Genomic DNA, 20,617 nt, shown 5'->3' on the forward strand with positions numbered 1-20,617 from the left:
ATGTTTCTTCTAAGTATATGGTTATTAAATAAATAATTTTTAAAAAACTAAATTAAATAAAAATATGTCTGATTTTGAAGTTCATAAATATGAATTTAATCTAAATAATTATTATAAGTAGTTAGTGCCAGGAATTCCTGTCCATTTAACAATAAAAGAAAATTAGATGTAAATTTTCTACATTTATTCATCCCATTAATGTAGCTCATATGTTTATGGTCAATTCATTTTATCTACTCACTATTTTTGGTGACTTATTTAAATACAATGTAAGTAATGTATTAAAGTTGGTTTTATAAGCTAAAAAAAAAAGAGATAGAAAGAAAATAACTATTATTTAGCCAAGGACAAATTCTACTATGTTTACTTCATGCTAGACATTGTGCCAAATACCACATATACACATTGTCTAACTTCTCATGAAGACACAATGCTTTCCTCTTAATTCACTGAAGACACTGAGAAAGGTCCAATGTGACCAAACAGTAGATCTCAACGTTTCACAGAAACAAAAACTATTGATGTGCTTTCTAATTAAAATATCACAGAGGACCATACCTGCCACTCAATACTTATACAAGAGAAAGGGAAGAGAAGGGATACTGGCTTCTACTCAGTGCCACTTCTTACATTTGCCTATTTTTTTTATATTTGATTTATTTTCATTTTATGTGTATGAGTGTTATGCCTGCATGTGTGTAAGTGCATCCATGTCATGCAATGTCCTGAGGAGGTCAGGAGAGGGCGTCTGATCCTGATCCCCTGGAACTGGAGTTAAAGGTGGTTATCCACCATGTGGATGCTGGGAATTGAACCCAGGTCCTCTGCAAGAGCAGTCAGTGCTCTTAACCACTAAGCCATCTCTCCAGCCCCAATATTTGCTTGTTTTGTTACATTTTTAAGCTTCCAGTTAATTACATTCTACTGGTCACCAGCTCTCAGAGACTTTCCTGTTTGAAATAATAACATGACTTATTAAAAACTTTTATAAATGTCATATGAGAGAATTTTTTAAGTATGGAATTAAAATTATAAATGTCTGGCTATTTATTTTCATCTTCCTTAATCAAGAATTTATATTCAATAACAGCTAAGAAAATCTATGGTTTCTGTTTTGCTTTGTTGTTTTAAGATATGTTCTCCCTGTAGCCCCACCTGGCCTGGCATTCACTATATAGACCAGGCTAGCCTCAGTCTCAAAAGGTCAGCCTGTCTCTGCTTTCTTAGTCCTGGGAATAACATTAAATATAATATTAATACAAAATACAATAATTTAATATACTTTAAACAATTATAGAAATTGTTGGAAATCTTTCTTAATATCAAATAACCAAGTAATTTTCAGTAAGAGGAAATAACAAATATGAAAATTTCATATTTTTCTCAATGTTCACTTTATTATATACAATGTAATAAACTGTTTTATTATGTATGTTATTTTGAAATAACATGGCACTAATATTTGAACATCACAATATCAATATATAAGAATATATTACTATTTGTCTTAAACAAAAGGTTGGCTTAGAACAACATTTGCTAATAAGTTCTTTGTAAATCATTCAATTATTTGCTTATCAGACATACTCAGCTCCCTATAATCTACTGGGCAGGTGCTACGCCTCAAGAAACAGAAGCCCTAACAAGGAGTCCTGACCCTCACTGCTGCATGACATTACTACATTTCATTACTTACTGAAAGTACTCTACTAGAAAGTGACAAAAGAAAGACTTCCATCCTGCTAAGTCACACAGAGTAACTAAAGACTGACAATACTGTGATGGTTGGTTTTGTTAACTTGACAGACTACAACCACATAGAAAGGACGGGTCCATGAGGGACTAGATTTGGCTGGCCTGTGAGCATGTCTTCTGGAGATTTTCCTACTTGGATTAACTGATTGGGCAGCACCATTTCATGGACTGGGTCTTGAACTGACTGAAAAGGAAAAAGAGAGCTGAACACTAGGCCACATGCATTAATTCACTGCTTTGGTCCTCATTGTGGATGTAATGTGACTCCCCACTTAACTTCCTGCCACCTTGACGTCTCTGAAATGATGGACTGTAACCAGAAATTGGGAGCCAAATAAATCCTTTCTCTACTGAGCTGCTTTTGTCAGGGTATTTTATTGCAGCGACAGGAAAGAAAACTAAGAAACACAACATAAAAGAAGAGAAGATTAAGGGTCAAACCCCACATCTTATCGAAACAGCAACAAATCCTGCTGCTGTATCATATTTTATACACTGAACTTTTAAAACACACTTTGAAAATTATGCTATTTCATTATCTATTTTGTCTTACTCAAACTATGTTCTTCTTGAGTTCAGAAAATAAAGAAGGGGACCGGAGAGCTGGAACAGCAATTAAGAGCACTGGCCAGTCTTGCAGAAGATCTGGGTTTGGTTTCCAACACCCACATGGCAGCTAACAACTGTCCAGTGAGGTCATCACTCTCTTCTGACTTCAAAAGGCAAGACATGCATGTGGTGCACTTATAGACATGCAGGCAAAACACCCATACACATAAAATAAAATTAATAACATTTTTAAAAAATAAAGGAAAATATCTCTAAGATAATATTTTAGAGGATCAGCTATGCATTAAAGTAAGTGGACATTTAAAAATATATGTATATACTAGAGCCCAAGATGCTTATACTTTTATAGAGCTACATGACAGTTCTCATGAATAGTCAAGGTTGGCAATTATCACTTTAAAGTACTAGAAAGGAAAGACATTTACATCTTTGTAGAAGTAAAAATGTTAACACTACACAGTGCCCATAAATCTCATCAAATATGAATTTGTAAGAAATTAAGTAAGCTATGCAATAACACAGCTAGGAGAGCCAGAAAGAGAAACTGGATCTTCCCAAATATAGCTGGTAGGCTTTTCCATGACATGAGGCTGGCCAATCCCAGTTGGGAGGGAAGCACAAAACTAATTCTTACACGGTAAGCCCAATTAAGTATACATATAGCATTAAGTCCACATTTAGAAAATTCTCAAGAAAATGAGAGGGGGTTTTATGAACTACAAAATTCTCATTTCAAAAAATAATAATGGTAAGTACATAAAATTGATAGCTGTTAATTTTTCTTTTAATTCCTGACATCTAAAGAGATAAAAAAAATTGTGCATGTTAATGGATTCCACGCGACATCTCAATACACATTTACATTATCTATTTTTACATCAGGTTCACTATCCCTCTCTCCTCAAGCATTAATCAAATAATCATAATGACTTTCAAGTAAGCGTTTGAAATATATAGCATATAATGCTATCTATCATCACCCTACTGTGAAACAGCACACCAGAATTCTTCCTCCTATTTAACCATAGCTTAATACCTATTTTCCAAACCTCCCCCATTCCTCCCTCCCACCACCCTCCCTAGCCTCTGTTAACCACCATTCCACTCTCCATTTCTCTATGTCCTAACTTAAAGATTGCACAAGAGCGAGGCACATGCAGTACTTATCTCACTGTGTTTGCTAGTTCACTCAATACAACCATCTCCAGTTCTTTATGTGTTGTCACAAATTATAGGATTTCATTTCTTTCATGATCAAACAGTATTCTTTTATGTCTATGGACCACAATTCCTTCGTCCACTCAGCAGCTGCTGGGAACATGGGTGGGTTCCATTTATTGGCCCTATAAAGAGTGCTACAATTAACATGCAAGTGCAGATGTCACATCAGCATGCTGATTTCATATGTTTCGGCTATATCTAGGAATATGAGTGCTGGAGTGGATGGCAGTTGTATTTTTAATATTTTTAGGCCCTTCCACAGTGGCTGTACTACTCTATCTCCCCACCATAAGCATGTAAGAGCTACGTTTCTACCACATCCCAGGAGCACTTCTGAGACATTTTCTTAAGCTTTTGCTTTTTTTTTTTTTTTTTTTTTTTTTTTTGAGACAGGGTCTCCTTGTAGCCCCAACTGACCTTTTCTTTTTCTTTATCTGAGACAGGGCTTCACTATGCTGCCTAGGCAGATCTGCTCTTCTGATTTTAGAGTTTTTTATAGGTGCTGGATACCACCACTTTTTCATATGTGAAGTATGAAAATATTTTTCCCATTCATGGGTATCTCTTCACTCCAATGATTGTTTTCTTTGCTGTGTAGAAGCCTTTAAGTTTTATACAATCCTATCTGCCTATGTTTTCTTTTGTTTTTTGTACTTCTAGGGTCTTGTCCAAAAATTCATTAACCAACCCAATGAACTAAAGCATTGCCCCTATTTTTCTTCTAGAGGTTTCACAGTTTGGAGTATTAACATCTTTATCCACTTTTAGTTGATTTCTGGTACTAGTAAAAGATAGCAGCCTTGGGCTAGAGAGTTGGCTCAGTAGTTCTGAGCACTGATTGCTCTTGCAGAAGACCTGGGTTCAATTCCCAGAACCCACATGGTGGCTAAGAACTATCTGTAACTCCAGTTCCAGGAGATCCAACACCTTCTTCTGAACTCCATGGGTAATACACAACATGGATGCAATTACATACATGCAGACAACATACTCATTCACATAAAAATAAAAATAATGAATAAAATATTTTTCAAAACTTTAGATTACAAATAATCACATGAAGACTGAAAAGATGGCTCAGCTGCAAAGGCATTTGCTGTACAAGCCTGACAATCCAAGTTCAACCCCCTGAACCCACATAAAGATGGAAGGAAAGAACCAACTGTACAAAGTTTTCCTCTGACTTCCACATATGCACCATGGCATGCCCAAGCACACACACACACACACACACACACACACACCATTTAAAATTTTTAAAAGAATAATTATAAAAATATCAATTCCTGCTTTATTACTGTTATATTAAAATGCAGGTAATTTTTGAATTACTTAAATTTAAGAGAGCAACTTTATCTTCTAACAAAGAATGCTTTTCCTCTTATGAAGAGACAATTGGATGGCATAACGCAGGATTACGCCTTTCCTGAAGAATTATAAAAGTTTCGCTTTTGAGTCAGGCACACTAAATACTTATTTATTAATGTGATGACTTTTTAAAGTTTGCTATTCAAATATATAAGCATGTTTTTAAGCATTTACCAAGACAATGACCTGCTTTCTAGCATCTATGATTCACTCAAGAAGCAAAGATCTAGCTACTAAAGATTTTGCAAAGAAGTCACCATTGAGCTAACACATTTAAAGGAGTAAACGCTTTTTTTTTTCCATTTGTGTTAAGGCATATATTATTCCATACACATGGAAAGTAATGGTATAGAATATTTTTAAAATCTTTTAAAAACTTAATCTTATATTATTTTTCAATACTTCAACAAATGATAAAAAGGACAAACAGTGAATGTAAACTCTTGTCCATGTGATCACACTGAAAGAAATTAGATGGCAGAAAGAATGGGCTTAGAGACTATGGTCCCAATCCAAGCTCTCCTGTTTCCTGCTACTTGACAACAAGCAAAATGTTCAAGTTCTCTGAGCCTCAGTATATCTGTAACAATTATAATTTCTCCCATATAGAATTATGATGAAGATTTAAAAGAATAATGTAGCATTCCTCTGCTTAAAACATCTATGATGCACTATAACCTGTGAGATAATCGTCAAACACCTTCGAAAATTCCCTTAATTAAATGGCACATTCTATTTTCAGAGCTCTTCAAATATTAGAAAAAATAATAAAAAATGTGGATCTTACATTTTAAAAACACAAAGTCAGAGAGTGCTTAAGCACTTGGTTCAATGTTAAAACCTGTTACTCCAGGTTGGTCATATACAGGAATACCCAGCAAGAAGAGAAGAAAGGATGAAAGCCAGCTATATTAATGCTTGCCCATTCGGTAAAATAAAATCACATCAAGTATACACTGATACTTTCAAACAATTACTTACAAAACTTACAACTTTACTACATAACAGAAGATAAAGGGCAAAAGTTAACTGCCCACATGAGTCAGAATACAGTAATAAAATCTGAAATTGTTAGACATTCTAGATCGATAAATGTCTGATCGTACTACAAAGTAAGTTTTCCTTTATAGAAAGAGCATTACATACTTCAATGTTCTGTGAATATGAAGGTATTCTTTCCTCATGAATAAAATGTGTATTAAAATTGCATAGCTATTTGCCAGTAAACAATTAAGTATTTACGAGTACACTACTTTTTAATGATGCCATGTATATACCTGGGAAAAAATATGAAACAGTCTAATTTATAATCGTACAGAACAATTCATTCAAATGCTTGTTCAGTCACTCCCACTGTTAAATATTTATATATCGATTATAAATATTACTTTAAATAACAAAGAACTTAATTCCAGGATATGAGGTATTTCATCCCTCAGTATTTACCAGTAGCAGAAAAATGGTCACAGCAATATTACACTCACTTTCAACCTAAATATGCCTCAGTGCAGGAGGAAATACAGAGAAAGACTGGAGGTAGTAATCAGTCTGCTAATAATTTTTAATGGAAATTCATTTCAGCTAATAAAATACTTTTAATCAACATCAACACTTAGAAACATCAAAACTTATAATCTAGGACTTAGGTGAGCCTCAATAAGACAGAACAGACAAGTCTCTCGGTCCCTCCTGCCTGTGAAAGAGGTCAATATTTCAAATTTTATTCTAAGAAATAAGTATCAGTTCTGTGTAACATAAAATGGAAGTACAAAAAGGCAAAGGATTGTTTTAATTTAAAATGTCTATGAACACATTATTATTAAATAAATGTCATTTTCTGTTAAAAAAAAATTAGGAACCAAAGATTAAAAGACTTAGCAAATTATTTTCAATCTAAGTTCTGGGTCCAAGAAGCTGTAAACTAAACTAGGCTTGCACATTAGTTAGATTTACTTTTGTATACAAGTCTTTCTCTATTACACATTCTTCACATTTCTCTGTGAAGCATCATAGGATTCACCACATTGTATACTGAAGACAAGGCAAACTATGAATTAACAACTAGTAATCATATCAAAATTCTCATCTTACTTCTCCATTTCTTAACGTTGTGATGGTTCCTCTTGCAACACCCATTCTAAACAGTGTTTCCGTGGCCTGTAAATAATGAGAAAATAAAAAGCTGAAACGTACAATGTGCACACAACTGATACCTCAAAACCTATTTAAAAAAAAAAATACTGTAAACATCTGGCATCTGGCACCTTTGACAGAAGACTTAGTAAAGCACAAAAAGAGTGGAAAGTTCTCATTATACCCGAGAAATATAATTTGCATAATCTTTAAATGTTATCAATAACTCACACTGAAATGTTTTTAAAAGTTATTTTGATATGCTGGCATTTTTCTAGAACAACAGTTTCAAATCAGTTCAACTACATATGTTTAAGCTTAGTTTAGTGAATAAAAAGATTAAAATTTAGCATTTTCATTCAATTCAGGAGTTATCATTTATTCAATTTTACTTTCCTATGAATTCATTCAAACCATTTGCTTGCTCTAAAATACAGGGGGAAAGACGGAACAACTTAGTAATGTCATAGATCATATCCCAGTCATTGCATTTTACAAGCTAATAAAAATCATAAAAGAAAATTGAGAAAATAAATTTACTTGCAAAAGTATTGAAAAGAATAAAAAGTTTAGGAAAAAATATTAAATGTGGTGGTAAAAAAAAAATCTGTCCACTAAAAACATCAAAGCATTACTGAGAGAAAATTTAAAAGACAAATAAATGCAAAGATATACTATGCCTCTGGGCTTAAAACACATTAAAATGCCAATAGTATCCAAAGTGATAGTATTCAACAGATTCAAGTCCTATCAGTTCCAATGACTTTATTTTACAGAGAAATCCTAAAATTCTCATAGAGCTTTATAACTATGGATAAGGGGAGAAAAGTTATGAATAATTATAAAATTTAAAAAGAATCTGGTAATTATTAAAATTGCAATTATTGCTATTTTCTACAACTTATGTTTGCCACAGTTAACGTAATCAAATTCCCATCTTCTATAGAACAAAACCAGTAATGTGCACAACTAAATCAAGAATAGCAAAATGAGCACGACAGTGAACATCTGTAATCCCAGCACTAAGGAGATTGAGGGAAGAGGATATTGAGTAGTTCGAGGTCAGTCTGAGTGATGTAGAAAGACTCTGTCTCAAAATAAAGTGAGTTATCAACTCTTTCCACCAATGGTTTTAAGACGTCTCAGTCTAACAGCATTCTGCCAACTCAGCTAAGCTGCCCTTTTTTCTATAGAAAAGCACTAGAGTATGCAACTTTGTTCTGATCTCTACTAAAGAAATTGTCTTTAGTTTACTTGTACCTACATACTAACAAGTGTCAAAAAAAAAAAAAAAGATGAGATAGAAGACTAATTAACCTCACTCAGAATCTTACCACTAACAAACCAACAATCTACTTTACAAAACTTTCCTGCTCCTTGAGTTTTCATTCTCCTTCAGATGATTAAAATTAAAAGCATTCATTTGACATTTTCTATGTGGGAAGTAGGAGTCTGTAAGTACTTGTTTAAAAACAATTTATCAAGAAAGATTGTTTTTAAGGACAATGTTAGATAAAAGGGAATTAAAAATCATAAAACCTAGATGCAATAAACAAAAAGTTCAAAAGTGGACCCTGTTTGTGCATGTATGTGTAAATCATTTCTGGAGAAATACATAGTGAGGTAACAGCAGTAGTAACCTCTGGACAGTTTTCTTTATCCTTAATTTTCCAATGCTCCACCATGACCATACTGTACTCCCCATCCCAGTGGGTGAGGTATGTTCTAAGACAGAACACCCCCCACACCAGAGGATGCCTGAAACTATATATAGTACCAAGCCAAATACGTATATACACACACACACACTACACACACACACACACACACACACACACACACACTTCTTTAGAAAAGTTTGATTTGATTCATAAGAGATGAACAAAAGTATTGGTGAATTCAAAATGACCCTGCAATCATTTCAATGTAGGCCAGATGGGGCAACATTATTAGTGGAGACTCCTGCTAAAGGGACAATGGTGTGATTGGTACAGACACAAACCTTCATTTCCATGGGAGGTTTGCCACAATTGGTACAAATATAAACTCAGATTTGCATGACCCAAGGTTGGCTGTGATTGGTACAAACATTCTTCCTTCTGTTATCATCAAGCTGTCACCTCACTCTGGAAGACAGCTAGGAGACTTTCACATGCTGCCTCCATGGGTGTTGGAACATTAAAAATTTTTTAAGTTTCTCTCAAGTAGTCTTTCCATGCCTACTCTTGGTACTGTGGACTGAGCTGGTAACAGGAAGAAATAAGCATCAGAAACAGCAGAGTACTGGTGACAACAGACACAGTGGAGAGTCAGTGACAACTGAGCAGTCCACAGGTCAAACTGCCAAATCGGTAAGGTGACCTGCTACTTGAAAGCTAAAGAAGGGGCAAGTACACAGATCAAGAGGAGCAGGAACGAGGGGAATGTTGAAGTAGACAGCACGATGGCTACAAGGCCAGAAGAAGTCAGAGAAGAAGTACAGACCTGGCCTTTGGAATAGTCCCAGGGAACTGTCAAGCCTTAAGGGCCAAGTAGTCCCCACCAAGGCCTAAGGAATCTGAGAGTTGGCAGGAGATACAAGGGCTAAGGAATCTCTACTTCTTAGGCCAAAAACATAAAACTGGAGTCCAGCTAAGCAAGGTCTGCCTTATTAGCCAAAAAGAATTCTGTTTTATTAACTACCACACTGTTACAACTCACTTTACATGTACAATAAGGTCAACTTTAAATTTGATGTGGTCTTAAAGATAACATATGAACAGAATTCCAACTTTTTCAAATAGGTGAACTGCTGCAGTTATACAGGAGTTTTATCACCAGAGGACATGCCCTCTGCTGCCCTGCCTGCCTGCTAGCATAGTATATACATAGTAAAAATAATAATAATAATAATAATAATGATAAAATAAAAGAAACACACTAGAGCTTGAGAATCCCTTAACCAAAATGCTTAGGACCAGAAGTACTTAGGGATTAGAGGGGTTGGGGAGTTTTGGAGTATACATATGTGTACAAATAATGAAGATATGTTGAATATATGACCCAAATCTAAACAGGAAATTCCCATGTTTCATATACACTTTTTAAAAATTGTATTATTGTGTGTGTGATGTGTGTATGAGCATGGGTATAGACATGCAAGGGGAGTGTGTGTGCTATGGTATGCATGTGAACATCAGTGGACAACTTTCAGGTTGGTTTTCTCCTACCATGGATTCCAGGGAACAAACTCAGTTTGCCAGGCTTCTGTGGCAAGTGCTTTTACCTGCTGAGCCATCTTGTCAACCCTCACACGAAATTTTATATATGTATTCTAAAAAGAATTGTATAGAGACCTTTAGTGTTCTGTGATTTGACAGCAACCCACAACATGAGGTCAAGTGTGGAATTTTTCACTTGTGGCATCATGTAGGTGCTCAAAACATGTTAAATTTTGAAGCGTATGGATGTAGGGCTTTTGAACAAGTGTTCAACCTACAGAAGAAAATAAAAGCAGAAACTACCAGTAGAGCCATAAACTGTACCTGCTAGTTAATGATTATAAAAATAAATATACAGGCGAGCAGCATGGTAATACACACCTTTAATTCCAGCACTCAGGAGGCAGAGGCAAGCAGATCTCTGAGAGATCAAAACCAGGCTGATCTACACAGTGAGTTCTGGCCAGCTAGAGCTCAGGGAGACCTTGTCTCAAAAAAAGACCAAAAAAATAATAAGTATACAATAACAAACAAATTTTCTAGATACTTCCAATGGACTGCCCTGACAACTACATGGCCTACTATGCAAGGTGTATTTGTATTAAATTAACTCAGTGGTCACGGTATACTTTTACCTAAAGGGTCAGATAGTAAACATTTTCAGCAATACAAGTCATATGGTATTTGTTTCACTATTTGCCTTCTTGTAGTTTAGAAGCAGCTAGACAATAAGTAAATAAACAGGACAATGTAGAACTTTATTCATAAATAGGTGGCAAGCCAGATTTGGACTACAGATCTGATTTTCTGTTGTTGGCAAGGAAAGATATTCCTTTCATGGTGCATTTTTAGCAAACTGAAATGCTATTTTTCAATAGGAGGGTCTGCTCCAGTCTGTTCTTCATTTGTGATAAGGAATGGAATAACCTTCAACCTTCTACTTTGAAATAACTGCGGGAATCCAATTTGTCAATCAGTAATGTTCTACTATATATATAATTTGATGAGGGGAGCATGAGGTGTGGGGGTGTGTATGTGTATATGTTTTCTGACTACTTTCAAGTTTTTTCTTTATTTTGGATTCCAGTTAATTTTTTTATTTATGTATTTCTTATTTATGTGTGAGCCTGCATGAGTTAATGTGCACCGCATGTGCATAAGCATGTGGAGGCTTGAAGATGGCGTTGTATCCCCTACGATTGGACAGAAGGGTAGAACAGACGCTCTAGAACTAGAGTTTCAGCTGGTTGTAAGTTTTGGGAATCAAACTGGGTCCTCTGCAAGAGCAGATACATGTTCTTAACCACTGAATTAGCACTGTAGCTCCAAATTCAAGCAATTTTTAAATGATGTGCTTGGATATATTTTTTCTTTGAGAATATATCACTTGGGATTTCTTAAATGTCTTTGATCATCGGAACTCTGTATGGTTCTACAAATTTTGGAAGTTTTTAATCATTATTTCTATAAATATTTTCTCTCTATAAAGCCTGGTGTTTCTCTTTTCTTGAATCTCTGTAGGTACAAATATGTTATCATTTAGAACATTCCCATACAAGGAAAGTTTCAGGTTTCTTTTTTTTTTTTTTTAATCTCAATCGTTTTCTTCTGTTCTATCTAGGAACAATCTCTATTGATCTGTCTTCAGGTTCGGTGCCTCATTCTTTCATCTCCACTCTGCTACTGAGCACATCCCCTGAAATTCGAAATTTCAAATCTTATATTCCTAGTTCCAAGTTTTCCATTTTTAAAATAGTTTGTGCTTCTCTGTTAAAATCTTCTTCCATTATCATTTAAATGTGCTTACTTTAGCTCATGGAATACAGCTATAAAAGCTACTTTAAAGACTGATAATTTCACATCTGATTATCTTTCTCTTAAGAAGCAGTCACTATTTTGTTCTTTGCAGACTAAGTCTGGTCCTAGAATTTTGCATATTATGTTGTGATACTTTGAGTCCTGTTAAAATTCTCTGGCAATTATTGATTACAGGGAAAGTAAGTAAACAACTGATTCAACCGGGTAAGTTCAGACCACAAATTCCATTCAGCCTTCGGCTGTTCCAGCTTAGATTCTGTTTCTTGTGCTACACCAGGTCTACTCCATGTCATTCTGGGTCATTCTCAGAGTGGCTCATGGCTCATTCAACACTTGGCTGGTGGTTTTAATTATAGTTTGCTCCCAAATCTATTGCTTTGCTGCCTGGATTAGTTCCATGCACGTGCTAATTGAAGATGAACCCTGCACCTGTACCAGTTCAACCATTAGTACCTCTCCTTCTGGGTCTTCCTTTCTGGGATTCTTAACCTGCTGCTGCTGAGTGATTTGGCCTCTTTACCTGGTTCTCTGGCAATAAAGGCAGGGTTTCCCTTGGCTGCAGCTACTCAGTGACTGCAGAAAAGTGACTAGAGAAAAGAAAATGAAAAACAGTAGGAAGCATTCCCTTGCTGTTAGAATTTCAAAGTCCTCTCTCGTCCACATTCTTTTGGTCAGAAAAGCAAATTTTATTTTCCATTTGACTACCTGAACTGTTATTTCATTCTGTAATGAGGCCCTATACTTTGAATAATCATGAAAGAAAAAATAAGTGACAAAGTGCCAACAGATTATATATCTTAGAAATAAATTTGATCTTAAATTCATATAAACAATTCATTTACACAGAGAACAGAGGTAGAAGACAAATTAAGAGAAAAAGATTAGTAGAACTAATAAGAGTCAATAGTAAATGCTGGACAAAGACAATCCAAGACACACGACAGAGTCTGAATGTCATACTCATAAGCAGACAAGAGACCCAACAAAGGTAAATTAATATAAAAATCTTAAACATAGCACCAAGACCACTGCTCTAGTATTCCTGACCTTTTCACTCAAGAAACTTTTACAAGAACCCAAGTATATAGGTATATTAAACTAGGTATTTACATCAAACATTTACTGATGATATATCATAAATTTTTTTTTCTATTTTGAGACAGGGTCTACCTGTAGCTCTAGCTGGCCTGCAAGTCGCTATGTAGCTCAGGCTGGCCTTGAACTCACAGATCTGCCTGCCTCTGCCTCCTAAGTGCAGGGATTAAAGACATATGCCACCACGCCAGGCCATAAATTTCTTTTAAAGCAATTTATTGTTAAACCCTTTCCTATCCAAGTGAACCAGGCCTCCACTGTCCGCATTTCTCTCAATATTCTTTTCTCCCAAGCTCCCACAGAGCAGTCCATTAAGTTCTGAGCATTCAATGGCCTCTTGAGTCCAAAGCTTCAAGCATGTCCACAATCCTCCCCAAAAGCAACACGGTCAGGTTCATCTGGCAATATTCCATGCTCTGTTATCAATTTCTGTTCTAGCTAGCATACCAAAGCAACTTGGGAGGAAGGGGTTTATTTAGCTTACACTTACATGTCACAGTTCATCATTTAGGGAAGTCAGGGCAGGAACTCAAGTCTGGAGGTCAGGTACTGAAGCAGATTCCATGGAGGAACACTGCTTACTAGCTTGCTTGCTATGTCTTGCTCTAGAGCTATGTCTGAGCTCTAGAATATACTTAACCTGATAATTAGGAAAAAGACACACTACATCTAAAAACTGTCAAATTGACAAACAAGCATTACCAATTTCCCCTTCACTTACAGATAACTCCTTCTGTTCTTGTTTTTTAATCCATTACTTGTCCAACCAGAAATTTAAGAGCATACCTGAATCTTCACCCCTCAACATCTTATTACACTATTTGGTGATAACTCATTAAAAATGATCACATGGCCATAGGTCAGACTTCGCTCATTATTATACCTCTAGCACCTTTAACTGAGAAACAGTAACTGTTCAATGAATGTAAGATGTACAAGCTAATGAATTAGTACTTGTTCAGACTATGTCAAGTTAGTGTTCATACACTGACGGGTTTGGGGATATGTGGTTAACCAAAGTGTGAATAAATATGTCCCAACTGTATTACAGCAATTTCAAATGTTGAAAATGTAATGTTAGCCTTTTATGTTAATGAAATCAATTTGTTCTTTTAAGACATCATACATGTCATAATCTGTTTTCATTCAGTACACAGGAAATATGCATTACACATGGAGACAATGGACCTCAGCAGTGGTTTAAGGTTATGTAGAATGTTACTTCTGTTTAGAAATGTGGGCTGTAAGTTCTCCAGGAATTTAAATGATAAGCAGATGCTTCATTTCCAAACTGAGAGCAGTCATCTGGCTCTCAGGAAATGTATACTTTTGTAAATCCATGTTCTGTCATGTTCTATCCAATGTGACATGATATATTCATGCCCTATGTTATGGTCTTTTTCTTTTAACAGAATAAAACATAACAAAAGAAAAGCATGTTTCTCCCCTACAATGCTATCATCTTGCATTTAGTCAGAACAAACAAACCCCCAAACACTAAGATTTATTTACAGTTACACCTCAACTTTGTTTCAAAACAAAAGCTGAGTCAATTACAGAAATAAATTTTCCCAACCATTAAATAGAAAATAATGTTAAATGTTAACAGTAATTGAGTCTACACAACTTCCCATTTGAGACTGTGAATAAAGAACTACCTAAATTTGAACTTTGACTTGTCACTGAAAATATTTTTGCCAAGTACACAAGTATAGTCTACATAGTAAATAATTGTTGGATGACTATACAACACGCCTCCTCCTTCCTCTACCACTTCCTGCCCCTGTTCTAAGAAAACAGTGTTTTTATTTAGATAATTCAGTTTCTTTTTACAAGGATAGTGGCTGTTACAATTTGAAACAGAAACGTTCCCATTAGCTCATGGTTTTGCACTTGGTCTCCAGTTTTTGGTGCTCTCTTCCAAGCTGTGGAGCTTTTAGGCCTTGAAGGGGTCTGATTAGCAGAAGCAAATCCTAGGGGCAGCCTTTGCAAGCTAAACCAACCCTGGCCCACCTGAGACCCTCTGCTTCCTGTCTGCTGCTATGTGAACAACATCTGGCCTTATGCTCCTGCTGCCAGTGACAGAGCTGCTCCAGCAGCCAAGCCTTCCCCACTGTGATAAGCTGAAACTTCTTGAAATGTAAACCAGTAAAACCCTTTTTCCCTTTACATTGTTTATGTTAGGGATTTTTGGTCATCGTGACACAAAAGTTATTCAATACACGGATTTAAATGAACAAGTCATAACTACTTTATTCCTTTTTTGTCATTTATAATTTTTGATATATGAATATAATCCAAGAAATAAAGTCACTTCACAATAAAGAACAAGCCAATTTATCAAGAGACATAACAAACATTTCTACATCTAGAAACAGAGCTTTCATTATGACTTAAATAGAAAATATTCCCAGCAGGTACAGGTTTTATACCTTTGGTCTTCAGCTGATGATGCCCTTTGGGAAAGTAGTAAAAAGTTTGAGAGATGAAGCCTAGCTTTAAACAGTAGGTTATTTGCTGGGCATGGTGACACATGCCTTTAATCCTAGCACTCAAGAGGCAGAGGCAGGTGGATCTCTGTGAGATCAAGGTCATCCATCCTGGTCTACATGGTGAGTTCCAGGCCAGCTGGGGCTACAGGGAGAAAAAAAAAAATCACTGAGAGTGCAACTTTAAAGGCTATACAGCCCTGGGCTCCATTCTCTTTCTACCCTGTCTCAGTCTGTCATACACTCCTGCTATTGTGATCTATTACCTCACTGCAAACAAAAAGCATGAAGCTAAGTATTCACAGAGCAAACTCAAAACTTTTGGTCAATAAATCCTTCCTCCCTTAACTTGCTTTCTCAGGAGTTCTAGTCCAAGCTAAGAAAAGTAAACTAACATAATTCCAAACTATACAAATTAAAGACTCATACTATTACATAAGCAACTATACAGTTATGGTCTATAATATCTGATAGAAAAAATAGAGAGAAAACTAGCTATGATAGAAGCCTAGAAGTATACTTTCCATCATCTTGCAATAAAACTGACATTGTCATGTATATATATACTACACAACACAAAAACAGAATATTCCCTATTTCTTAAAATATGTTACGGTCTGGAAATTAACAAAAGAGAAAGCACAAACAGGATTCAGTGGGATCACTATAAATTCTTAAGCATCAAAAGGATAATGAGGGACATTATGGCCAACTCAATGGCAATTATCTTGACAAATTAAATGAAATGAAATAATTATTTGGAAAGTGGGAATTACTGAAGCACTTACAGGAAGAAATGCACAGTCCAAACAGAACTGGACTGATAAAAACAATTTGAAAAGACAGTTAAATACCTTCCCACAGAGAGAGCTGGTAGATTTAGTTTCACTAGTAAGGTCTATCAGACATTTAAGGAAGAAGCAAATCATCCAAATTCTGCAACAATCTTAAAGAAATTTGACTTAATGACTGGGCTAGAGGAGTGCTGTTTAGAAAGTCCATCCTACACCTAGAAGTCCAATATAATCCCTACTTTCTCCTGTGTCTCGTTCAGGGTATCAGATCTTATGTTGAAATCTTTAATCCAGTTGGAGTTGAGTTTTATGCATGGTGAGAGATAAGGATCTAATTTCATTCTTCTACATGTAGTGATCAATCCAAATAGACCAGCACTGTTGCTTGACCTTGATGTCTTTTTACCAATGTACATTTTGGGCACTTTGATTAAAAACCAGGTGGCTGTAAGTGTGTGGACTTAAATTTGTGTTCTCAATTCTATCCCAGTGATCAATATGTTTTTATTCCAGTACCATGCTGTTTTTATTACTATAGCTCTATAGTATAATTTGAGATGAGGGATGGTAATGCCTCCAGCAGTGCTTTTATTGTTCAAGACTGTTTTACCTATTCTGGGTTTTGATGTTTCCATATGAAATTTGAAATTATTTTCTCAATTTCTTGAGGAATTGTGTTGGAACTTTATTATTATTATTATTATTATTATTGAAAATTTCAAATTTCATACAATATATTTTGGTCACATCTGCCTCTGCCATCTGCAAGCCCTTATACATTCCCCGCTGGATTTCATGTACTCTGCTGACATACACATTAAGGCCTAGCACATCAAATTTGTATGCTTAAATATTCTTTAGTGTGCGTCAATCCACTGACGTCTGGTTAACCTGTTGTGCTAGATAACTTTAGTTGTCAACTTGATACACTTAGGTAGAAGAAATCACAGTTGAGAAATTGCTTCCATTGGATTGGCCTGGGGGGCATTTTCTTGATTGTTGAGTGCTGTAGGAGAGCCCAGCCCACTGTGGGCAATGCCACAACTGGGCAGTTGGTCTTGGGGAAGGAGGGTTATACAAAGAACTTTAGGGAAAATGAAAAGAAGGAGCTCAACAGAGGTGGAACAATAGGAGACTGGTATTATCAAGGGAGAAATGGGGGAAAGGGGGTCTCTTTAAATGAAGAAGTTGTGATGCAAGGGTTAGACAGGGAGAGAGGAGAGATAAATAATGCCTAGTGTTAAAAAAAAGGAGGAAATCACATTAGTCCAATAACCTAATGACAAATTACACATACAATATCTCTAAATGAGTCCATGTGTATAGTTAAAGGCTACCTAAAAAGAAACAGTGCTGGATGCGAGAAACTTTCGAGTTGTTGTTTAGGGTAGTCCCAAAAACTCCTAAAATTATACCCGTTAGTGCCACAGCCCTTGATTGCCTCTAGAACTTGAAAGTAAAACCCTATTGTTGAAGACATAACATACTTCAGACACAGGATTTGGAGCAATGGAGCTGGAAATGACCTAGAAGCCACTTCCCTGAAGGCTAGCTCTCTTAGCTTTGGAAAACACTATGAAAGGTGCTAAGGGAGAACATCAATCAATGGCCCAACATCAGCTTCAAGACCAAATAACCACATCATGACATGCAGAGCATATGACATTGGTGCAGTAATGGCACTTTTATATTGAGAGGCAATCAACAGCTACCTAATTGGACTAAAAGCCCACTCAATGGGAAGAAACTCATGTGTGGTAGTATAAATGGCTAAAGAGGTCATAGACCTCAGAGAAAACCATAAAACTGTCACATCCCTAGATTAATGTAATTTCTTACGATGTGCAAAATATAGATCCTTATATTTATAGATAAATATCCCAGTCACCACTCATCAAAGAAGCTTCTTTTGGACCAGACAGAGACTATTATAGAGTACCACAACTAGTCACACATGGACACTGTGAACTGCCCAAGTCTAAGGGGCACATCTACAATGCAACCTCTACACCTAAGGCTCATGGAACATAGAACAAGGGGTAAAGAAGACAGTAATGAATATCTCACATTAATGAAGCTCCCTCATGCAACAGAGGGTCAGGAACACAAAAGGTCACAAATGGCCAAAGTGTAGAGACTAAGAGTCTGCCGAATGTTGGTCCTTGGACAGGACTCCTATATTAAACTACGCCCGCCTAGGGCTCAGGGACCATTGCAGAAAATGGGCAGAATGACTGTAAGAGTCAGGAAGGAGGTGCATGATCATAAGAGTCCTACAAGGTCCTTGGACCCTTCTAATATGAACCTGTCATCATGCCCAGGATCCATGCAAACTCAAGCAGACAAAAATCCATTGTGGAACTGCACAAATGGGACAATGGACCCCAAATTTAGCTGAAGAAATAGTGGCAACTGATTACTGCTGGGTGAGGAAGAGCTGATTTTCCTAAAGCAAGAGTTTCGAGATAGGCTGACTAGACCTCAGTAGATGAAACTACACTAAAGGGTATCTGGGGACACTAACTTGACACAGTAAGCCTTAAGACAAATGACAGAATGTATGAATTTCAGTGGGGGCGCCATGTGAGAGTGCCTGTGGGGACAGGGATATAACAATAATTAAGACTATTGAGATGTTCTGTATGAAACACACAAAAATTCAATGAGATGATAAAATTTTTTAAAACTATTGAGAGAGAGAGAGAGAGAGAGAGAGAGAGAGCACTGAGCAAAGACCAAAGGAGCAAACCAATAAGCAGAGTTCCTCTGTAGTTTCTGCTCCAGGTTCCTGCCCTGAACTCCTGCCTTGATGTCCCTTGCTGATGGGCTATGCTTTAAGCCAAATATATCCTTACCTCCTCCCCAAGTTGGCTTTGGTCAGTGTTTTTCTCACAGCAAATAGAAAGTAACTAAGACACCTATCTAGTGTCACATTCTTAAAGAAAGCCAATTTTTCCTCTCCTAGCAGTTACCAGAATTTTAATGGGGACTGCATTGAACTTGTTTTTCGCAGGATGGTCATTTTTACAATTTTAATCTTACTGATCATGAGCATGGGAGAGCTTCCATCTTCAGGTGTGTGCCTCAATTTCTTCCTTCCGGGTCTTAAAGTTTGTATTCTGCAGGTTTTTCACTCCCTTTTAAAAGTAGGATTCAAGCTCTCCTAGCCTGCACTACCATCCTCAGGCCTCTTGGGGTAAGTCAATAGCGCAGCTCTCGCGCCAGGACTCCCTAAGCCATATTCACCCTTCCATTCCTCCCGCCGTTCTATACTACTAGTTTGGGCCCTGCGCCATTCCTAGTCTTGGGGCCCCACACACCTGGGGAACCAATACTGCTTCCTGATCCTTCTCACCCAGACCAACTCAGTCCCTTTCTTGAGCTCCAGGAGCACCACTTCTGGTCCTGGCCCCGCCCTCACCTCTCTCTGCTTCCCTGGGCCTGCACCACCGGCTAACTCTCCTAGCCTGCACTACTATCGTCAGACCTCTTGGGGTAAGTCTATAGTGCAGCTCTCTGCCGGGACTCCCTAAGCCACATTCACCCTTCCATCCCTCCCAACGTTCTATACTCCTAGTTTGGGCCCAGCGCCGTTCCTAGTCTTGGGGCCCCAGACACCTGGGGAACCAATACTGCTTCCTGATCCTTCTCACCCAGACCAACTCAGTCCCTTTCTTGGGCTCCAGGAACACCGCTTCTGGTCCTGGCCCTGCCCTCATCTCCCTCTACTTCCCTGGTCCTCCAACACCCGCCAGCCTCTTTCTGGGGAACACCCACCAGCCTCTTACTGGGGCTGACAGCCTCTTTCTGAGGCTCCGAGGCTTACCTGTACTCTCCCTGATCCTTTGCATCCAGTACAACCCAGCTACTCAATCCACTCCCTGCGAAATCTTGGGGCTTCTTCCCGCCCCATCTGCCTTGGCATCCCTGCGTGGTGCCGCCCGGCCAGGGTCTCAGGTCAATCGAACACCCAAGTTCCTGAGGCCAAAAGCATTTTTAGAAGATTCCAGACCTAAGGAGAAAGTCTGAAAACTTCTGACCCACATTGGAATTGGGCCACCACGGAACTCCCAACAATCAATCAAGAAGATACTACAATCATGAACATATATTCCGGTGCACTGAACTTCATAAAAACAATACTACAGGACTTTAAGACCCAAATTAACCCCAA

The 20,617-nt window shown here is 37.1% G+C and overlaps 1 protein-coding gene across 1 annotated transcript in view; it reads right to left on the minus strand.

Moving 5' to 3' along the window:
• Positions 1 to 20,617, minus strand: part of Tmem135 (transmembrane protein 135) — a 272,569-nt gene that overhangs the window by 154,375 nt on the left and 97,577 nt on the right. Inside the window, exon 5 of the mRNA XM_008844130.3 lies at positions 7,006 to 7,071. Within this exon, the coding sequence (XP_008842352.1) occupies positions 7,006 to 7,071 (66 nt within the window). The remainder of the gene's footprint in view (positions 1 to 7,005; positions 7,072 to 20,617) is intronic.

Source organism: Nannospalax galili, unplaced genomic scaffold (assembly GCF_000622305.1).
Source record: "Nannospalax galili isolate Female #2095 unplaced genomic scaffold, S.galili_v1.0 scaffold278, whole genome shotgun sequence".
Lineage (NCBI taxonomy): Eukaryota > Metazoa > Chordata > Mammalia > Rodentia > Spalacidae > Nannospalax > Nannospalax galili.